The sequence below is a fragment of the Danio rerio genome, chromosome 8 (genome assembly GCF_049306965.1).
Source record: "Danio rerio strain Tuebingen ecotype United States chromosome 8, GRCz12tu, whole genome shotgun sequence".
NCBI lineage: Eukaryota > Metazoa > Chordata > Actinopteri > Cypriniformes > Danionidae > Danio > Danio rerio.
This window is the reverse complement of record NC_133183.1, coordinates 54,255,835-54,277,832: the sequence shown is the minus strand read 5'-3', so window position 1 is coordinate 54,277,832 and position 21,998 is coordinate 54,255,835. Positions and strand designations below refer to the sequence as shown.

General features: G+C 36.5%; 1 protein-coding gene across 5 annotated transcripts; it reads left to right on the top strand.

Moving 5' to 3' along the window:
- Positions 1-812: 812 nt before the first annotated feature.
- On the top strand, positions 813-21,315 carry rsph14 (radial spoke head 14 homolog). Of its 5 annotated transcripts, XR_012383716.1 has the most exons (8): positions 813-869; positions 3,199-3,414; positions 3,574-3,676; positions 6,098-6,216; positions 6,352-6,577; positions 9,549-9,685; positions 18,467-18,549; positions 19,917-20,048. XR_012383716.1 is itself a non-coding variant. In XM_073909464.1 (7 exons), the coding sequence occupies exons 2-7, from the start codon at positions 3,216-3,218 to the stop codon at positions 10,994-10,996; spliced, it is 798 nt and encodes a 265-aa protein (XP_073765565.1). In that variant the 5' UTR covers positions 813-869; positions 3,199-3,215; the 3' UTR covers positions 10,997-11,123.
- Positions 21,316-21,998: the final 683 nt, after the last annotated feature.

Here is a 21,998-nt window from a genome sequence, read left to right as displayed (position 1 = left end):
TGTTACAATTTATTGTTTAAATACATGTTTTTACATTGCACTTATAACATATTAAATACCTGCATGTAATTACATCTGTAAATAATTTCTGTAATTAGATTTGTAATTACACAGACTGTTGACCTTCCCTTACACTTTAATATGTTCAATGAATATTACACCATGTGAAATGTATTTTTTACGAATTAATTTACGAATATGAACTTTTAAAAAGATTACTAATAACCACAGCTCTCAGTATTTTTCTGTAAAACCAAGAAAAAGAGCAGCAAAATACTGTAAAACATTTGAGTGTCACCATTGTGAAGGATAATAGCAATACGATTTTTTTAACAGGGCAAATAAAATAATGAAAATATTTAAGATTGACATTGACTTGAAATGTGTGTTTTGTAAAATATGATTAAGTATTGTCATACTTTTGTTGCCTGAAATGTACTAAATTTATATATATATATATATATATATATATATATATATATATATATATATATATATATATATATATATATATATATATATATATATATATATATATATGAATAAATGATGAACCTTTTAAAAACAAAATTATCTTATTTTGTTTATTGTGTTTGCAATATCGCATTCATAAATGTAAATTTTTTTGTGCAATTTAAGCTTAAACTTTTGTCATTTATTTAATGAATTGGAGGGTGCTATGCTAAAGCTTAAAATATTATGGACGGCTTTCATTTATTTTTTAAATTAAACATTATTTTCAATACCCCGTTTTATATAGGCTTAATAAAAACTTTACGCTACTCCCTGTGAATTAGGGTAATTCCGTAGTTACCACAGCAACCTAACTATAAACGGAAGAGGACGGTACAGCAGCGAACGTTTAAAAGGTAACCTAACCACTTAATGTTGTCTTGAACAGTTCATTGATCTGCAAATATGTAACTTACTATACACATTCAATGATAGTAAGGAAATACGTAGATTATAAATTAGACATAATTAATTAGCTATATGCATGCTCTTTCTCAATTGTCGTAATAGCCTAATGTCAGATATATTGGGATGAAGCAGAATATCAAACCAGGGTTGAAGTGAGAAACACATCACCGTAGCGTTTTACAGAATATTTTTTTAGAGAACTTGACATTTCCTCCCAAAATCCTGCGATCAAATGGACTGGCTCCTCTTTGAGACGTGTAACGTAATTATTTTCACTAAGATCTTATTGGATCTAACGTTACAGGTGACCGTAGTGTTGTTTTTTCTCGTCATTTTGGTTTTGGATCTTTACCAGAGGACATAGACATGTTTTGATTCATTAAGCTTAAAATGTAAGGTTATCAACTTCGTGAAAATTGATATTGTGGTTAAAGATTTCATCGGCCCTAGGATGTTTATGTTGTAAACCTTATTTCATCTTTTGCTGTTTTATGTTCTGCATTAGTGTTAACACCTGGCAATGGACCTGCTGATAATCTGGCAAAGCATGTGCATACAATGTAGCCTAAACATTAATGTTAAAGGGTTGAATGTTAAAAATGAAAATGACCTCATACTTTTTTCTTCTCATGTGGTTAAAAACCTTTAGGAGTTTCTTCTGTTGAACACAAAATAAACATTTTTGAAGGGTGCTGGTTGCTGGGACACATTGACTTCCATTGTAGGAAAAAAAGTTGAAAAGAAAGCAAAGAGCAGAGAATTACCAAGAAGCGGCAATATGTTGCTATTTGGTAAACAGCCACCAGATGCCGCTAGTGTCACGCGGCGGCCATATGGGTTAAAATATTACAGTGCTCTCAGCATAAATTAGTGACATTTTTAACAGTATCTCAATGTAAACAAAAGTAGTTTTAAAAATGTTGAATAAACTAACACATGTTGAACTTATAGCAAGTAAGGTTAACAAAATAACCAAAAAATAACTTTTTTTTTTTACTTTTTTTTTTTTAGCTTTATTCAAATTAGGGTGATGCAAAAATGTGTGTAGCTACCCCACAACCAAAACTACTTTATCTAGTCGTTCGTGTCGCCTCTATAATTTTTAATGATAGCACCAAGACTTCTAGGCATGGAATTACTCTTTGTAAACATTTCACAACATCTATCTTTTCCAATTTTTAAAAATGACCCCTCTTTTAGAGTTGCTCAACTTAATGTGTCATCAGATTTCAGATTTTCTATATTATAATAATATAACATATTAACATAGGTATATGTGATGTATATGTGTGCATATCTACACATGCATGCATGTGTGCAACTTGAGGTAGCCTATATTATAAATTTATGTGTCAAAATTCAATAATTTCGGAGAAAGTGGCTTTTTACATAACATATTCCTTTATAAGTCCTTTTTAAACAGACAACACTGGGGAAAAATACTATATACTATTATAACTTATTAGCTAATACTACAACAAAAAGTGCATGTTCAGTCTGTTATCAGTGTCTCATTTTGAAAGTTATGTTAATTCAATTTAACATGTCAGTCTTCATTTGTATTATGCCAGTGCGTAAACTATTAAATTAAATTAATTTAAAGTAATTTCACCTAAAGTGACAGTTCAATAAAACAAGGATTGTAAAATATCTCATACATTCATTCATTTTCTTGTCGGCTTAGTCCCTTTATTAATTCGGGGTCGCCACAGCGGAATGAACCGCCAACTTATCCAGTAAGTTTTTACGCTGCTGATGCCCTTCCAGCCACAACCCATCTCTAGGAAATGTAAAATATCTGTAAAATAATATTGAACATTAAGTCTGTAAATTAAACTTGTGATTGTAAGTGTTGTATTGTCATCTTTCAGGTAGTATTTCAGCTTTAATGCACTTTTTAGTAAAAACAAATAATAAACAAAGCAATTTCTTGTCATCATGACAGCAATAAGATTCCACAGACAGCCGATCCCTTTCACATCAAAATCTCAGAATTGCGGGACTGTTGCTGGTTGCTATTGTTACAATGGGACGTTCTATTGAGTGTCACCACTTGGTAACTCTAAGCTCTTTGTAGAAAGTTAATAGGTCACAGCAACCAGCATTTTTTAAAATATGTTGTTTGGTTAACAAAAGAAAGAATGTAAATAAATGAAGAGTGAACTATTCCTTTACATTTTTACTGGGTCTCTTTCAAAAAAGGAAAACTAATGTCATTAAACTATTAAATAATCAACTTGTGTTGGCTAATCACATTTAATGTACTCACATTTGAAGCATTCAAGGACTTGAAGATGGCAAGTCCACAAACAACCGAACAGCCCCCACCGCATATTGACCCAACACAAGCACCGATCGCTTTTGGTAACTTGGCGCTTCCTAAGCTGCTTGTGGAGCTGCAGGACGATGATTTGTTTACCCGTCAGAAGGCACTCACTGCACTATGTGACCTTCTTCATGATCCTGAGAGGGCATACGAAGCCATTTTCAGTGGTATGCACATCTTTTATAATATTTTGTAAAACAAAGTTATATACTATATATGGAATCAATGATTGCAATTACACATTTAGAATTTTGTAAATGTACTTTTAATAAAGTACATTTTAATGTAATTATGATGACAGCAACTATTGTTTCTTTGCTTTTTAGAGTGCTTGGAAATACTTAAAGTTTTGCTGCAAGATGAGGATAGCTTAATCAGGGTCAAAACTACTGAAGTGCTTTATGTGCTTGCTTCACACAGTATGGGAAGGTGAGTCCTACAAAAACTAAAAAGATCTGCATTTCTATTTTGTAGCATTTAGCATAAAAATGTGCTTAGGCTCCTTGTTAGCCTACTATGTATTTTGCAAAAAGGAAATACGCAACCCTTTAAGTCAGGTTATTACTAAGTACTCGTTTATGTCTGATAATCAACAGATTGCGAACTCGCCAGATGACCAATCAGTCCCAAGGCCCACATGATATCTGCTCACACAGAACCACAAATATTTTAATGTTTTAAAATGGAAGTGAAGCAGTCAGCTAAGATTACATTATTTTGTAAATAGTTTTCTACTTTAATGAAAATATAGCATTAGAGGTGTGAACCTATACTGGTCTCACGGTTCGGTTCGGTTACGATTACGATTATCATGCCTTCGATTCGGTTCAATTTGATATCTGGGTGCATCAAGGTGCATTGACGATGCTTTCCATATACAGTGTTATATTTTAGGGGTGAGGCTATAACAAGCTGTCTGTATAAACACACAGACACACAGCACCACACTGTCTCTCATTCAAACACATACACAAACATAGACAGCACCAAAGAAACAAACACACACATACACACACGCACACACACACTTAAGCCCTCGCAACAGGGAGAGCTCGTGATGAGCGGAGCAGAAAAACGAAAAAAAGAGAGAAAAAAAAACGAAAAAAATAAGCACTTTTCCGACGGTCCCTTACTGAGAGCTCCTCTCAGCGCGAGCTCTCCCAGCTAAACACATATTGCGAGGGCTTAAACGAAGCAGTGCTCGTAATGTCAAGCGAAAAAAAAGAAAGACAGCTGTGAAACATAACCAGCTTTGTCTTTCTGTAGGAAACACTTTAGATCTTTTTAGGGTAACAGGTTTTTGAGTTATTGCCGTCTGTAACTGAATGTGTGTCAGGAATATCGAAAACAAAACCAACTGAACCGTGCTCATTTCTGGCGCCCCCCTGGATATACAGCACCCTTAGCATTTGCCTATGGTGCCTATGGCACGGACTGGCCCTGAGTTGGCTGAGTGTTGTAAATACTCGCGCTCACCTCCCTCGCGACAGAGCGCATAGGAGATAAATGACGTCAGTACATAATAACTGGTTATGATTATTACTGAACCGATACCTTATTGTCCACGTCTGCATCGCGGTGCACCAAAGAAACAATTAATTTAGGCACCCCTAGTTTTAGTAGTTTAAATATTTATTTTAAATCTAACTTGAATAGTGTAATCAAATGAAATATACAACCAAAGATACCAACCCAAGCTCATTCTGGAAACGTAGCCCCGCGGATGTTTCTGGAGGCCGCGATTTACGTGGCCGGAGGTACGTAAGGCCGCGTTTAGTTTTTTTCGAGCGAACGCTGCGGGGCGGTGTGGCACCGCTCCGCCCCTCCTCTTCGCGCTCGCCGGCCAACGGCTCGCCTCCGAGTGGAGGGCTTTCCCGATGCAACCAGTTTGTCCGCTTAGCTCACAGCGTTGCGTCGGCGGAGCGGAGGCCCCGGAGGAGGAGCCGGCCGCGGGGACGACGACCGGGATCGATTCCGGGGAACAGCGGTACCGGAAATCAGGTAAGACGAAAAACGGAATCCGAAAAATAAGGGCGAGAACGCGGCGGGATCCAAAAACGCAGTCTAAAGCGAAATCGAAGACGAGGGCTTTTGCTTTTTTTTTTTGCGAACCGTCGCTCGGGTTTAGGGGAGAAGGAGGAGGAGAAGGAAGAGGAGGTCGGCCGATCCGGCGGCTTTTTGCGCAAGAACGGCGCGGGCGTGAATGGCGCGCGCTCCCAAGAGGTGCCCGAGACGCGAAAAAGTGCGCACATCGGCTTCTCGCGGATCCGCAAAAACAAAAACCGCTCGAATACGTACCTCCCGGGACGTAAATCGCGGTCCGCAGAAACGTCTGCGGGGCTACGTTTCCACAATGGAAATTTTCACATTTCACATATAGTCAATGGAAATTTTCACAGAAACTTACAGCAGAAGCCCCTATTTCACTGATTTCACTGCGATTGAGAGAATGAAAGTACTCAATCTCTCTCTCAATCTCACTGTGGCCCATTTGACCTGCTGGCGTGACTTTACCTCTCCTCTCGGCTGTTTTACAGCGATACCTGTCTCTAGGAAACATCTGTCTCTGGGAAACATCCACACACACATTCACTCACACACTCATACACTACGGACAATTTTGCCAACCCAATTCACCTGTACCGCATGTCTTTGGACTGTGCAGCTGTAGTTGTCGTCAAACTAAATTATAATAATAATAAACGTATTAATAATAACACTAAAAAGGTTTCTTGAGCTCCAGATCAGTATATTACAAACCTTTTTGAAGGATATTGTGATGTGTGCAGTCATGGGATTTTTAAATTTTGGTTGTCAGAAATATTCAATGTGTCATATGTGTTTGCACAGGGATGCCTTTTTGAATTTTGACATTGTGGGCCCCCTTGCAAACCTGTTAGATGACCCTGAGATTGCCTGTCGTAAAAATGTGCACCGGGCACTTAACAGAATTGCTGAATTTCCCTTGGGTAAATATAGTTTTTAATAAAGTACTAAATAAAGTTAAGTTTTAATAAAGTTTTAATAAAGTTAATGAAGAACTTTTGTTTTAAATGGAAACATATATCAGATGCTTCTAATATGAAGAGTTCTCTATTCTACAGGAGCCGTATTTATGGTGAATAAGGGTCTTGTGCCCAAATTGGTTCCCAAGATCTCAATTGAAGAAGAAAACATTCGTGCTTTAGTTCTGTCAACGTTAAGCTGCTGCCTGAGTGTGAATGCCCTGCCGGCACTGGAGAGTGATGTGATTCAGGTCCTAAGAGATCAACTATCTCACTCCTCTCCTATCATTCGCAAGGAGGCTGCATCTGCCTTAATGGCAATCAGGTAGGTAACAACAGTCTAGTTTGGGTTACATTTACTGGGATGATTTGTGTGAACTACATCTGTAATACTGGTGTAACTACTCATGTAACAACCTACTGAATAGTGTATATAAGTAGACATGTGTAACGTGACATTGGTAACTATACTTTTTTCAGATCAAAAAGTACACATTAACAAGAATTAGTTATCTTTTAATTCTGCAAAATGCCAATACTTTGCCATACTTATTTTGGTCACATTTTATTTTACTTTACAATTCATGCTAGGCAGGCCCGGATTGGCCAATCGGGTGGACCGGGAGAGTTCCCGGTGGGCCGGTCCGTTTTTTGGCTGTGAGGGCCGGTGTTTCTAGCTGCTTGCACTCTCAGCAGTCACACTTTTTTTCAATTATTTATTTATTTGACCATAGCCACACTGTTTTTATTCATTATTTTGCCGCAGCTCCGCTCTTCTTATTTATTGTCTCGCAGCCCCATGAACAAAATGCAGCCTGCAGGGTAATGATGATATAACTATCATTCCGTCCACCTAACTTTAACAGTGCCATTGTGGTCCAGTGGTCAGCACATTGCATTGCAATGCAATTGTAATTCTTTTTTTTTTTCTTTCATTTTTATTGTTAGGACATAAAACTGTAAGGTTGTTGAACATTTGAAGTTCTAAAGCAGCTGTTTTCTTGAAAAAGATGTGATAGAGTAATTAGAAACTGAATTGGAAATGACCTTATTTTAATATAGTCAGTCGTGAATTAAGGTGGGCCGGTCTAATGCTTGAAACTCCAGGGATGAAAAGGAGTCCCCCTCTGGCCCTGATGCTAGGGCTGCATGATATTGGGAACATTTTATATTGAAATATTTTGTTTTTCTGCAATATATGTTGCAATGTTACTACAATTTGACCAAATCGCTTTACACAAAATTTACCTGAAGGACAACAGTTGCACCCTAAATGTGTTGAGTCTTCATGAAAATATGAAAATAAAAAATTATTTCATTTGTCTGTTTTTTCCCCTAAAAAACAAAAACTAAACTTTAAGTATTAAGAATTTATCATTTATTTCTGCTGTTAAAACAGTGCCAAGCTCATTTTAACCCATAAGTCAACAGGAGGGTTAAAGTAGTAAATGTTCTCATTTATATTGCCCAAGTGCTATAATTTATTTTGCCTAAATGCTTTTAACTCACTAAAATGCTCACAGTCACAGGCCTTAAATTCACTCTATTATAGTTCAACTTTTGCAGTAAAGCTTCTCATATAATGATGAATGATGGTTTTATCCAGCTTTTCAATGATATGTTATTGGTCTTATGGATTATTCCTTTATGGATTATATCTATAATGTTAAGTTACTGCTTTTCTTTTCTGAAGGAAACCTACCAGAGCTTTGAAACAGATGGAACATCTTCACCACCTTAAACACACAGACATCAAGAATCAGAGTCTCCATGCAGTGCATGCTGGGAGTCATGGATGAGTTTTGAATGGCTCTCCCAGCATACACTGCAGCATGAAATGTGCCACCATCGATGAGACTCTGATTCTCAAAGTCTGTATCTCTTAATTGGTTCTGATGTGGTGAAAATGTTCATTTATGTTTGTTTTGATTGTAAATAAGTCCTTAATAAAGTAGTTAAATTAGGAGTCTACTTTATCCAATTATTTATTACTCGTACCATGTCATCAACATAATTAGAAATTATGTTCATTCATTCATTTATTCATTTTCTTTTCGGCTTAGTCCCTTTATTAATCAGTGGTCGCCACAGCGGAATGAACTGCCAACTTATCCAGCATTCTCTATGTTTTACGCAGCGGGATGCCCTTCCAGCTGCAACCCATCTCTGGGAAACCCATATACTACCGCCAATTTAGCTTACCCAATTCACTTATAGCGCATGTCTTTGGACTTGCGGGGGAAACCGGAGCACCCGGTGAAAACCCACACAAAAATTAAAAGAACATGCAAACTCAACACACAGAAATGCCAACCGACCCAAGCTTGAACCAGCAACCTTCTTGCTGTGAGACGAACATGCTACCCACTGCACCACCACGTTGCCCCTGCAGTAAACAGTGTAATATAAAATAATAAGCTATAGTTATAGAACACTTCAGTTAGTCAAAGGACATTAATTAGCATTCAGTCACAATTCACTATCGTTTAACTTGCAGTAAGAGAAGCTGCAATTGATTGAATGATGCTAAATGAACTCACAACTGAAGTGCTGTCTTGGCTCATGTGATCTCCTCAGACAGTACTTAGTACTCCTTGTGCCTGAACTGTCAAATACACACCTACTGGGAGTTCACACCTTCTTTTGAGCTGGTACTGTCCTCTCTGTGTATGTGTGCGTGTGTGTATGTGTGTGTGTGTGTGTATGTGTGTGTGTGTGTGTGTGTGTGTGTGTATGTGTACATGTTTTTGTGACATATCAGGACACAAATCTGTATAATGACATGGGTATGACACAGGTATTACAAAAAGGTGGTAAAATATGAGGTCATTGGTGACGTCCTCATTTCTCAAAATGCTTATAAATCCTACAGGATGAGTTTAATCAGAGAGTAAAGCTGCACACAGTCTCCTGTGATGGTTGGGTTTAGGGGTGGGGTGGGGTGAGGGCAATATAATATACGGTTTGGACAGTATAAAATGAATGGAAACCTATGTAATGTCCCCACTTTTCACAAAAACAAACGTGTGTGTGTGTGTGTTTGTAGTGATGCCGCTTGAGTCTTGCCTACAAGAGACCAGACATGATGACAGTGGCAGTGTGATTGACAAATTCACTTGAAATGAATAGGATCATTATTTTATATATAAAAAAATACTGCTGCACCAAAACTTATCAAGCTCATTTTCCTATGTCTCACATTAAGTATGATATACAGAATAAGAATGTTTAAATATCATAAAAGTATGCTGGCTTTCTAATTCCAATTTTTGCTATTCTCTCCTGTTCTCGTTTAGTGTTCCAACAGTTGGGAAGATAAAGGTGTGTGAGGAGAATCTTTTGCCCATATTGGTTAAACTGTTGTCAGATGATGACCAAGAGGTTGTCGCAAATGCTGCAGGGACCATTATGAACACAGCTGTTATCACAAAGGGTCAGTACAAAATCGACGTTCATTATTATTATTTCGTCATCTTAGAATTATAAGGTTCTATCTGACATTTTTGTCAAAATTGAGTTATTGACATATTATTATTAAATGACAACTTATTTACATTATGAGATGTTTTTTATGAGTTGTTTACATCATTCAGAACACAGATAGAAACTTATAAATCCAGAGTGACGATTTGTTGTTGTAATTTTGTTCTGTTTTTACAACTTAAAAACAAATGAACAACTTCTGTTATAGTACAACATGAAGGCATTAAAGGGGTAGCTCACCAAAACAGAAAGAAAGAACAATCTCTTTTTATTTAATACTTTGCAAAAAAAATTATGGCTTTTAATTACATTGATGTAAATATTTTTTATATAAAATATTCACATATTTATTATGAAAAGCGGAAGTTATATATGTTTGGAGTGGCACGAGATAAATAATAGATTAAATAGTTTCAACTGTCGTGCCTAAAGTGAATGTGCCAGTGCAAGTCAAGGCCCTTTGTTTTTCGCCTGATTCCGCTGACAATTTTTGGCTCAACTCATGGGCCAATTTCGGCCAACTCATACCAGCTGGGCCTTTGGGGCGGGGTGAAAGCAAAGTTTCACAAGTTTTACGAGTCAGGTAAAGAGTGTCTGCGGCATGCACAAAAAAAGCATATAGCTATATTCAATTCAATTCAATTCAGCTTTATTTGTATAGCGCTTTTACGATGTAGATTGTGTCAAAGCAGCTTTACATAAATGGTCATAGTAACTGGAACAGTGTAGTTCAGTTTTTAGTGTTTAAGTTCAGTTCAGTTCAGTGTGATTTAAAATCATTACTGAGAGTTCAAACACTGAAGAGCAAATTCATCGATGCGTAGCTCTACAGATCCTGAACCATGCGAGCCAGTGGCGACATATGACATATATGCTTTTTTACTTTTTTTTGAGCATGCCACAGACATTCTTTACCTGACTTATGAAACTCAAGAAACTTTGCTTTCAAACCCTGGTCAAATAAAGATACAGATGCATAAATCACCGTAGGGGTCAGTTTTACTTAAGTCTGCCCTTATGTATAAATAATAATTGTATAAATCTTAAATTTAATGCTCTTAAATTTAAGTTGCATAAAATAATCTTTGAAATGTTAATTAAAGGTTTCTAAAAAAATGTCATAGAACATTTAGAATATTAATTAAATGTCTAAATTTGCTTTAAGTAGGCCTAATGCCTTATTTTAATATTTTGCCAGAAGTAATAATATCATTTTTAGCCCACTTTCATGAACTTTGTTTAGACAGTTTTAAGCCATTAAGCGTTACCCTGGGTATCCCTGAAGAGAGGCATCTCTGATCTACAAAGGCTATGAGGTTTCCCTGTCTCAGGCCTTCAGGGTCAGAAATGGTTTGCGTTGGTATTTTCGTCATCTCACGTTAATAATGGCACCATTTATTACATTAGCACCATTCACTACACTATGTGTAAATGTTTAATGAAGTGTGTTTGTGTTATCTCGTGGCAATTTAAAATTCCATCACTGAATAAGAGACAAACATGTCCAATTATATTTTCAAGACGATTTTATTCTCTTGCAAGAGGGTCAGACAGTCATACAGAAACATAGGTCACTGCAGTGTGTCAAGGAAGGGAGGGCTTTCTCCTGCTTATGTCAGTTATTCAGTGTTACATGACAGACCTGCTGTACGTTTCCACACAAGACAAAGAATATTTTTCCACATAAAAAAATAACAAAACTATATCTCATGCTATGGCCCTGAAAACTTCTTTAAATAGACAAAACATCTTTTGCAATTAAGTTTGGTTAAAAAAATATTTTTCCTCCACAATTTCCAACCTTTTTTTTCATTAACTGGTAATTAAAAATTATTTTAAAAACAAAACTTTAATAATCACACAAGTCCTGGCTACTAATTATTTAACAGTGTTCATGATTTTGTCAAGCTGGGCTAGATGAATATTCACGGTTATTGCATCCCTCATCCTAGTCAGATCTTCAGTCACATCTCCAGAATCAAGAACACACATAAAACAAAACAAATGATTCAAATCACAATCAAAATATCAAAGCAAATCAGATCACAATGAACAGCAAATAAAATCAATAAACAGAAATCAAATTAAAATCTAATACAAGCCATCAAATATTACAGTATCACTAATATTGTTTAGTTGGCCTACCATATTTAAATTTCACAAAATTGGAAAAATAAAGAAATAAACAAGACAAAATACAATCATTTATCATGTTTCATTTGCCTCATCAGCCTCTGTGTCCTTCACAGCTTCATCTGCTCCTGCATTCCCTGTTGATACAGAATCTTTGGTCCCACTTTATATTAAGTGACCTTAACTACTATGTACTTACATCAAAAAATAAATACAATGCACTTGCTGTGTTTATAATGTATTTGAGAACACTTGTGGTGCTTTTGAGTTGGGATAGAGGTTGGGTTATGCACAGGTTTGGTGGCATGGGTAGGTTTAAGGGTGGGTTAAGGTTTAAGGGATGGTCAACAGTGTATTTACAAATGTAATTACAAAAGTTATTTACAGATGTAATTATATACATGTATATAATCAAGCATAAGTACACAGTAAATACATGCATTTACACAACAAGTACATTGTAACAAACTATTAAATCCTGTGTAAGTACATATTAGTTAAGGCCACAATATAAAGTGGGACCGAATCTTGTTATTAGTGTGCGCTGCATCATAGATGGCAAAATTTCATCCAGAGGGGCTGACTGAAAAGAAACATGTTATATAAACATCTTTTTGTGTTTCCACCCACTTTCAAAATTATGTCAAACTACAAAAGCACAAAGTTACCACTTTTTAGGAGTTAAACACAATCTTGGTCTAATTCGACAAAGATCAAATATAAATACAATCCAAACTCAAACACAATTTAACAATAGTTTAACAGCAATCATTATTTCCAATTAAACCTACAAAACTTCCCAAATTCTACTTTACCAAAATTCTCAACTAGTCCGCATACAATTAAACATAACTTCATAAACCTCAAAAATTTAATTAACTTGTTATTTTCTTGTCAAATTAATTAGATATGCTGCCATGTTGCTATCATATCAAAAAAAATTCTCTAAAGATTTGTCAATTGGCAATACACTTGTTCAAAATTTTTAAAAATAGAACAATACAAACATTTCACAATTATTTTAGCCCACCAATAATAATGTTTAGAACAACCACATATTAATTAAAAGAAATCCCCAGTTTCTGTACATTTTCTTTTTAAAAATACAGAGAAAATAAAAGAGAAATAAATCATTGAATTAAGTTGAATTATTTTGGGTTAATAGGTAAATTAAGTAACTCTATGTGATTCTGAAGCCTGAAGGTCTGAGGGAACTGATTAGTTCTGGTGATGTGGAAAAAATATAAGTCAAATAAACACTTTGCATACACAGAGACAGAGAGAGTCCTTAGGAATCCAGGACTAGTAGCAATGCATGTTCACTCATTTTTAACATACATTAAACATAACATTAACTTTGATAACATAATGTCATTGTAATATCTTTTACACTAGCCCATGTTAAAATGAATTTTTCCCCTCTTCCTTAAAGTTAGTTATTTTGCTCTTCGTGTATGTACATTCATTCACTTTTAACCATTGCTTTTTAGATATGTCATAACTGCTTTTATCCAATTAATCTTCGAAATTCGCATTCATGTTACTTTATTACAATTAAAAATCAATCTAACAGAAAATTTACTCTTTTACACAGCCATAAATTACAATTTGTTACTTAAAACTGTTACAGTTTAACTTAGAGTCATGGTGCTGGCTAGTAATTAGATAGCATGGTCCCACTTTAAATTAAGTGGCCTTAACTAATATGTACTTACACAGGAATTAATAGTTTGTTACAATGCACTTATTGTGTAAATGCATGTATTTACTGTGTACTTACGCTTGATTAAATACATGTACGTAATTACATCTGTAATTAACTTTTGTAATTACATTTGTAAATACACTGTTGACCATCCCTTAAACCTTAACCCACCCTTAAACCTACCCATGCCACTAAACCTGTGCATAACCCAACCTCTATCCCAACTCAAAAGCACCACAAGTGTTCTCAAATACATTATAAACACAGTAAGTACATTGTATTTAATTTATTTGATGTAAGTACATAGTAGTTAAGGACACTTAATATAAAGTGGGACTGGGACCGATAGCATAAGTGTTTCAATACATACCATCTGTTTCTAAATAATAAAAATAAAAAAAGCTTTTAAGTTTTTCCAAAGTGCTAATGCACATTTCTGATTTTGACTGATCTTTGTTTGCAGTCAATAAAGGTTCATTTAACCTTCCAGTCATTATCACAGGCCAGACTAATTATTATTATTTTTTCACTACCTTCTTTCAAAACATCCCTTAAGCTGAGAGCTTTAAACCGAGCTGTTTCGAGCATTTGCTCTCTTTTGTATCATTATTTCTACCAAGATTTATCATGTTACTTAATCCCTTATTTTTACACAATGATAATTTTGACGTCGCCTTTTTTTCTGCCTCTTACAGTGCACCTAAAAATGTACACTTCACAATTCACTTGTGTTCTACTCAACACCCCTACTTTTATTTTTACTGTACTTGTTACACTCACCATTTCCTGCTTTAGAAAATCAGTATAAATCATTCATTTCCCCATATCTCTGGCCATATAACTCTTCTCATTTAACAAAACGCATATTTAGTGAGCTTGCTCTAAGATTTCCTCCTACTGGCTGTTGTATCCCTCTTTTTGGAGTTTTTTTGGTACTCCTAATAATTTGGTGGACATTTCCTGCATATCCGTTTTTTCACCTAATCTGGAAAAATTAGGTTCTGGGTTTCACCCTGCTTTGTCATTACACTTTGCCCTTGTGCAAACCACTTTGCTGTCAGGATCTACAATTTTTATGATTTTAGTTTTACATGTTATGATTTTGGCGAGGCAGTGGCGCAGTAGGTAGTGCTGTCGCCTCACAGCAAGAAGGTCACTGGGTCGCTGGTTCGAACCTCGGCTCAGTTGGCGTTTCTGTGTGGAGTTTGCATGTTCTCCCTGCCTTCGCGTGGGTTTCCTCCGGGTGCTCCGGTTTCCCCCAAAGACATGTGGTACAGGTGAATTGGGTAGGCTAAATTGTCTGTAGTGTATGTGTTGTTTTTTGTGGATGTTTCCCAGAGATGGGTTGCGGCTGGAAGGGCATGCGCTGCATAAAAACTTGCTGGATAAGTTGGCGGTTCATTCCGCTGTGGCGACCCCGGATTAATAAAAGGACTAAGCCGACAAGAAAATGAATGAATGAATGTTATGATTTTGTTTCACCACTAGATGTCATTTCTCCCTATTTTTTATTTTGAGTTTAGTGATCTACTTGATTGTTTCCCCCTAAGTTGGGTGTATTTAAGTTGACTCATTTTCCTTGTTTCTTTGTTTGGTTATTGTTGATCCTATCCCATGTCTTTCGTAAGATTGTTCTACTTTTCTAGTTTTTCTGTTTAAAATGTTTGATGGTTATCTTGCCTGTATTTGTTTTTTTAAAAGTTTATTCTACTCATGATTGTGACATATTTTGCCTGTTGGCCTTTTTGTTCATCCGTCAACACAAGTTTTATGTTATCTTTTTTTGTGATCAAGTCTGGATTTAAATTTTTTTTCTTTTTTTTTTTTTTGTCCACTGTGCAAGCAGTGTCTCGCTGTTGGGTTCATTAACCTCCTGTGGCTCATTGGTTAAACTCTTGAAATGTTTTACACTGCAAAGTCCTAACCACCCTGATTTCCCAACCCAGTCTCTACCCTGTTTTGTGACTATAAATCTGCCTTGTGTAAGCTCTAACAAAACAACAGGCACATAACATCTGCCATCTGACCTGGCTTCCCACTTGCAAAATTATAGCCACCCCGTTAGCTAGCCAATGATTCCAATCTCATGTCTGGCTTTGGACAAGTGTGGCCTCTAGCATTTCCTTTTTCCTCTTAGGAGATTGTGCCCACAAGAAATATCCCACCATAGATCTGTAATCAATGCCATCCCACAGACACGGATCTGCTGATATGGTTTTAGCTCTTTTTTTCTCTAATTACATATTCAAATACTTTTTTTCTCCCCAACCCCGGCTGCTGTTCATATTTGAACAAGAGTATGTTGTTTACAGTCAAGTGAGGGGTGACACAGTGGCTCAGTGGTTAGCACTGTTGCCTCACAGCAAGGTTGCTGGTTCGCATCCCGACTGGGTCAGTTGACATTTCTGTGTAGAGTTTGCATTTTTTCCCTGTGTTCATGTGGGTTTCCTGAATGAGTGTGTACGGTTTCCCAATACTGGGTTGCAGCTGGAAGGGCATCTGCTGTGTAAAACATAAGTTGGATAAGTTGGTGGTTCATTCCGCAATGGTGACCCCTGACGAATTATGGGACTAAAACAAAAGAAAATGAATGAACATTATCTCTTTCTTTTGATGAAGTCTATGACACTGCAAGGCAATGCCAGTTGATTTTTACTGTAGCACATTTCATACACAATTTATACTGTAGCACATTTCATACACAATGGTAATTCAAAGTGCTTTACATAAAGAAAGTAAAAACATCATGAAAAAAACAATAAAAACAAGGAATTAAAAACATTCTATTTAAAATTAATAAAGACTCTAAAAACTGAATTAAAATTGATTGTACAAAAACATACAATGGGGTCAATTCGTTTATAGCACAGTGATCATTTAATAAATGCTCAGCTAAACAATAAGCTAATTGTGGCTGTTAAAGTTAAGTTAAAATTTTGCCAAGTCGTCACAAATAGGGTTTTGGGTTTTCTGTTCAAAATGGCAGATTTATCAAACTCGAGAATGCAGGGTAAGTCAAGCCTGTTTCTGAAAGAGAGGTAACTTTAACTCAGAGTCAGTTACCGTGGTAACTTACTCTGTAAACTTAACCTGGTCAGGAGCAGGTTTTATTCTCTAAACTCTTGAGTTTCTGTCTCTCTCCTCCCCTTTTTTAAAGACGAATCGGTATTTCTCACCTCAGACTTAAGTTTCCACGCACCTATTTTGGTGCTCATTTTGGAGATGCGCATAAAAACGATTGATGGAAGCGCCATGATGCACATAACTTTTGAAAATAAGCATAATAAAACATGTGCATAACTGAGTAGGTTAAACTTTTATTCAATAAGAAAAGATGCGCATAAACTGCGTTGGAAACACTTTTACTGAACAAATTCCAGTATGTGCATTAAAAAAAAAGTTGAGCACATTGTAAAACATCCTAAATGTTGTTTTGGTCATTCTTAAATGCCTTAACCGTTTCAATATTCATTCATTCATTCATTCATTCATTTATTCATTTTCTTGTCGGCTTAGTCCCTATTAATCCGGGGTCGCCACAGCGGAATGAACTGCCAAATTATCCAGCAAGTTTTTACACAGCGGATGCCCTTCCAGCCGCAAACCATCTCTGGGAAACATCCACACACACATTCACACACACACTCATACACTACGGACAATTTAGCCTACCCAATTTACCTGTTCCGCATGTCTTTGGACTGTGGGGGAAACCGGAGCACGCGGAGGAAACCCACGCGAAGGCAGGGAGAACATGCAAACTCCACACAGAAACGCCAACTGAGCCAAGGCTCGAACCAGCGACCCAGTGACCTTCTTGCTGAGGCGTCAGCACTACCTACTGCGACCTCCAGAGTGACCTCCAGAGTGTCAAGAGCGTCTGTTCTCTGTGTCTCATGGCTTCAAACGCCCCCACGTGTTTATTGTATGACAACATTGTCTTCTGAGGCGCAAGTACATTTATTAAATAAAGAAAAGATTGACGCAGCTTCTTCTAAAGTTTTTACAGTTGTTATTTGGCGGCAGTTAATCAGGAAGTGACGATTTTGTTCTTTTTAATTAATTGTATGAAAACATTACTTTATTCGCACATCTTTTATTCCAGTTTTGCATGTAAATTAAATTAATATTTTTGGATGGAGACATAGCTATTGCCAACATTTCAGTTACACAAAGAACAAAGTCACGTACAAGAATGGCTTGTCCTTTTTAAATAAATAATTAGCTTAAATTCACTGACCTTTGATATGTACTGTAACTAGATTAATGGGATTATTATTTGTTCTAAAAACTATTTTTTAATTCTGCTTGCATTCTAAATGTCAAATCAACCTCTATCACTTAATCAATAATAGAGGCAGACACACAAATGCACTTTTAAATCTATTAAAACCGATCAATGTGTATAAAAGTGGGAACGTGTAAATTTGTTTTTTATAAATGTCACACATTACTTTTTAAATATACTTAAATATTTAAATACTTTAGATGAAAAATTCCGCATTAAATTGTGCAGCTATGTGTTCCCATGCTAACTGTCTCTGTTTCACTGATGCAGTGGTGTTGCTTTTTAAAATATATGGTCATATTTGCTATAACTTTGCACATCAAGTTCAGATGGAGAAAGAAATGCTGATCTGTTTTTTTCAGATGTTGCCATGGTCACTCATAATATCTGCGCTCCATTGATAATGCCTTTTTATAGTAGCAGTGTGCACGCTTAACGCTGAGTTGGCCTTCTCAAAGTTGATTGACCCGACTCAGATACGCTATTCTAAAACCGAAAACTTGAGTTTTTAATCTCTCGGTAAATCAACTCAGAGAACAAGTTTAAACTCCGAGTTGGTTGAACCTCCTTACTGAAACTGGTGTTTGTGTTCGTTCTGTCTGCAGTGTGGTGTTTCATACCCAGCCTCTCAGTCTAGTTGGTTTTGGTTGTGCTAGGATAACATGCACGTTGCATGTGTGAATGCATGGTGAGTGTTTTCACTTGTCATGTACTCGTGTCTTGCATTTAGTCTTCTGTTGGTGTTATTACACGTTTACATGCGCCACGTGCTTTGTCTCATGTAAACACGGTTAATGAGTTCACTCATTGGTTGCTTGTTCTAGGGCACAGGTGTCAAACTCAGTTCCAAAAGGGCCGCAGCTCTGCACAGTTTAGTTCCAACCCTAATTAAACCCACCTGATCAAACTAACTGAGTCCTTCAGGCTGTTTTGAAACCTACAGGTATGTGTGTTGGAGCAGGGTTGGAACTAAAGTGTGCAGGGCTTCGGCCCTCCAGGAATTGAGTTTGACACCACTGTTCTAGGGTGGACGTCAGTAAGGACGTTCAACCAACTCAGAGTTTATACTTGAAAATGTATTATTTTTACACAAATTATTAATTAAATGTATGTCCAAAGCTGGAATAACACATAAAAGATGTGCGAATAAAGCAGCATTTCCATCCAACGAGTCAAAGAGAACAGAATTGCCACTTCCTGATTAAACGGGTGCCAAAAATCAACAGATGCTCTTAACATGCTCCAGACGCTCTGGAGGTCATTAATAATATAATAACATTAACACTAAAACGATTAAGGCATTTTAGAATGAATGACCAAAACAACATTTAAGATGTTTTACAGTGTGCTCAGCCTGCTGTGTTGTCCATTCACACACATATTCATCATCATATGATCTCTTATAACAAACCTTTTTTAATGCACATACTGTAATTTGTTCAGTAAAAGGGTTTCCATTGTAGTTTAGGCATATCTTTTCTATCAAATAAAAGTTTATCCTATGCATGTGTTTTTATGTAGATTTTTAAAAGTTATGTGCATCATGACGTTTCCATCAATTGTTTTAATGCTCTCCAAATTGAGCATTGAAATAGGTGTGTGGAAAAGTAAGGCCAATACGAGAAATACCGCTTCGTCTTTAAAATAAGAGGATGAGACTTACAGAAGCTCAGAGTTTAGAGAATAAAACCTGCTCCTGACCAGGTTAGGTTCACAGAGTAAGTTACCACGGTAACTGACTCCGAGTTAAAGTTACCTCTCCTTTAGAAAAAGCTTGACGTACCCTGCTTTCTCGAAAAACAGAAAACCCAGAGTTTCTCTCATTTCAGGGTTAAAATACTCTTGAGTTTTCACTTAACCTCCTTTCTGGAATTGGCCTCTAGTCTTGTTTTTTTGTGAACACATGGCTTATGTTTCTTTGTTTCATGTGCTCTACTGTCTATTGTCTAGTCCCACCCTCCTTTTTAAAAATTATTTCTGCTTATATTCTCGTTATGTCTGCTGTCCTGTGCCAGTTCATCACTGTATGCTGCCTTGTCCTGTTTTGTGTTCCAGTCCTGATCCCTGCCAGCCTGCCTAGTCAAGTTTGTTTGTTTATTTATTTTGTCAAAGTTTTCCCCCGTGTGGTAGTTTGTTTTGCCTTTTGTTTCGTTTTTATTATTAATAAACCCATATTATATTAACTGCATTTGAGTCCTCACTCCCTTTCCCCAACCGCTGTGACAGTATATATATTTTTTAAATACTAGGTATATCATGTTTGCAACATTATAATAAAAATGTTTCTTTGACATGAATCCATTTTTCAGAATAATTTCTGAATGATTTTGATACATGGAAATAATGAAAAAAGCTTTGATCACCAGTATAAACAATTTATTAAAAACAGAAAACCTCTAAATCAAAATAATATTTCAATAGCTAATTCAATAAACAAACAAGATTTTAATGTTTATTTTTGCTCAAATAAGTGCAGACTTAGTGAGATTTTGTTTTTTAAACTTTTGACTGGATAAACAAGGGTTAAATAAATAACTAATAATAATAAACAAATAACTTTCGTGTAGCATGTGTCTATTTCTGAGTAAAGCAGCATCTCATCATGAGGTCATAATTCTTACTGACAATAAAATGAAACAAACATTCTACCCAGAGCCACTATGTTTGTGGCTGTTCATAAATTCAGGTGGCTGTCATCATGATTTCTGATTGAATGCAGAAAGTAGGTTTTCGTGCTGTGCTGTGAGTGATTGGCCCTACAGTGGAAACATGTCTATTGGCCCTGCCCAGCTCAATAAAAACCCCGACTTGCACTGGCCTGACAGTGGAAAAGTGGCTATTCAAATATAAATATTTTTTCTTAAAAAAATAAAAATAAAAAATTACACTACTTTCCTGTTGACCCCTTAGCATCCCCTGTACTGTATATTCCAGGTAATGGCAAAATCTCATTGTCTGTCTGATTCTAGGTAAATCCGAGGCATTGGAAGCAGATGCCTTAGCCCCTCTGCTACAGCTAGTGTTGAGTGAGAATACAGCAGTGTGTGCTAATGCCCTCCGTGCCCTTACAGTTCTGGCAGAAGTTCCCAGAGCCCGAGCACATCTGCGGCAGCATGTACCTCTGCTGAAGACCAGACTCACAGATTCTAATTACCTCATTCAAGAAGCTGCCTCCACTACCATCGAAGTGATTTCCTGGCAGCCATGAGGAATAAAGATGTTTGTGAACTAATATTAGCAAGACCCGGTGTTTTATGTTAAAAAAAAGTAAAGATTATCTACATCATTTAAGAACTTGTCATAAATGTAAAGTGAAATTAACGTAATAATAATAATAATGAAGAAATCTAAAGGATTTGAAATTTATGTTTGATTAAAATAATCTGTTACAAATAAACTGCATTGCAGCTGAAATTAGGTGCTTAAAATAAAAATAAACGTACTGGAAGGCAAACTATGTAATCAATTCTTTTGATGTGGTTAAATCTGTGCAGTGTCATTCATAAAATTTTTTTGTCGGCTTAGTCCCTTTATTAATCCAGGGTCACCACAGCGGAATGAACCACCAACTTATCACGCAGCGGATGCCCTTCCAGCCGCAACCCATCTCTGGGAAACATCCACACACACATTCAGACACACACTCATACACTACGGACAATTTAGCTTACCCAATTAACCTGTACTGCATGTCTTTGGACTGTAACCCCACTGGGGTAACCCATGTGAACGCAGGGAGAACATGCAAACTCCTCACAGAAACGCCAGTTGAGCCGAGGATCGAACCAGCGACCCAGCGACCTTCTTGCTGTAAGGCGACAGCACTACCTACTGTGCCACTGCTTCGCCTGTGCAGTGTCATGCTACTTGAAATCACTCTGTGTGGCAAATGGACTGGCCAGCAGTCAACAGGGTTCCAAGAATTTCTGTTTGCGAGATTTTCTGTCTGCTGTGTTGATCCCTAATAAATCAGGGACTAAGCCAAAGTATAGTACGTAAGAGTAAATTATATTTTCTGTTTAAGTGGCCAGTGAGCTTCCTGGACATGCTCTTGGAACTGAGAATTTTAGTTCACACTCCTATCTCATCAGATGTATTTATAATTTCTCAATTCTAATGATTAAATTAGAATCCGTG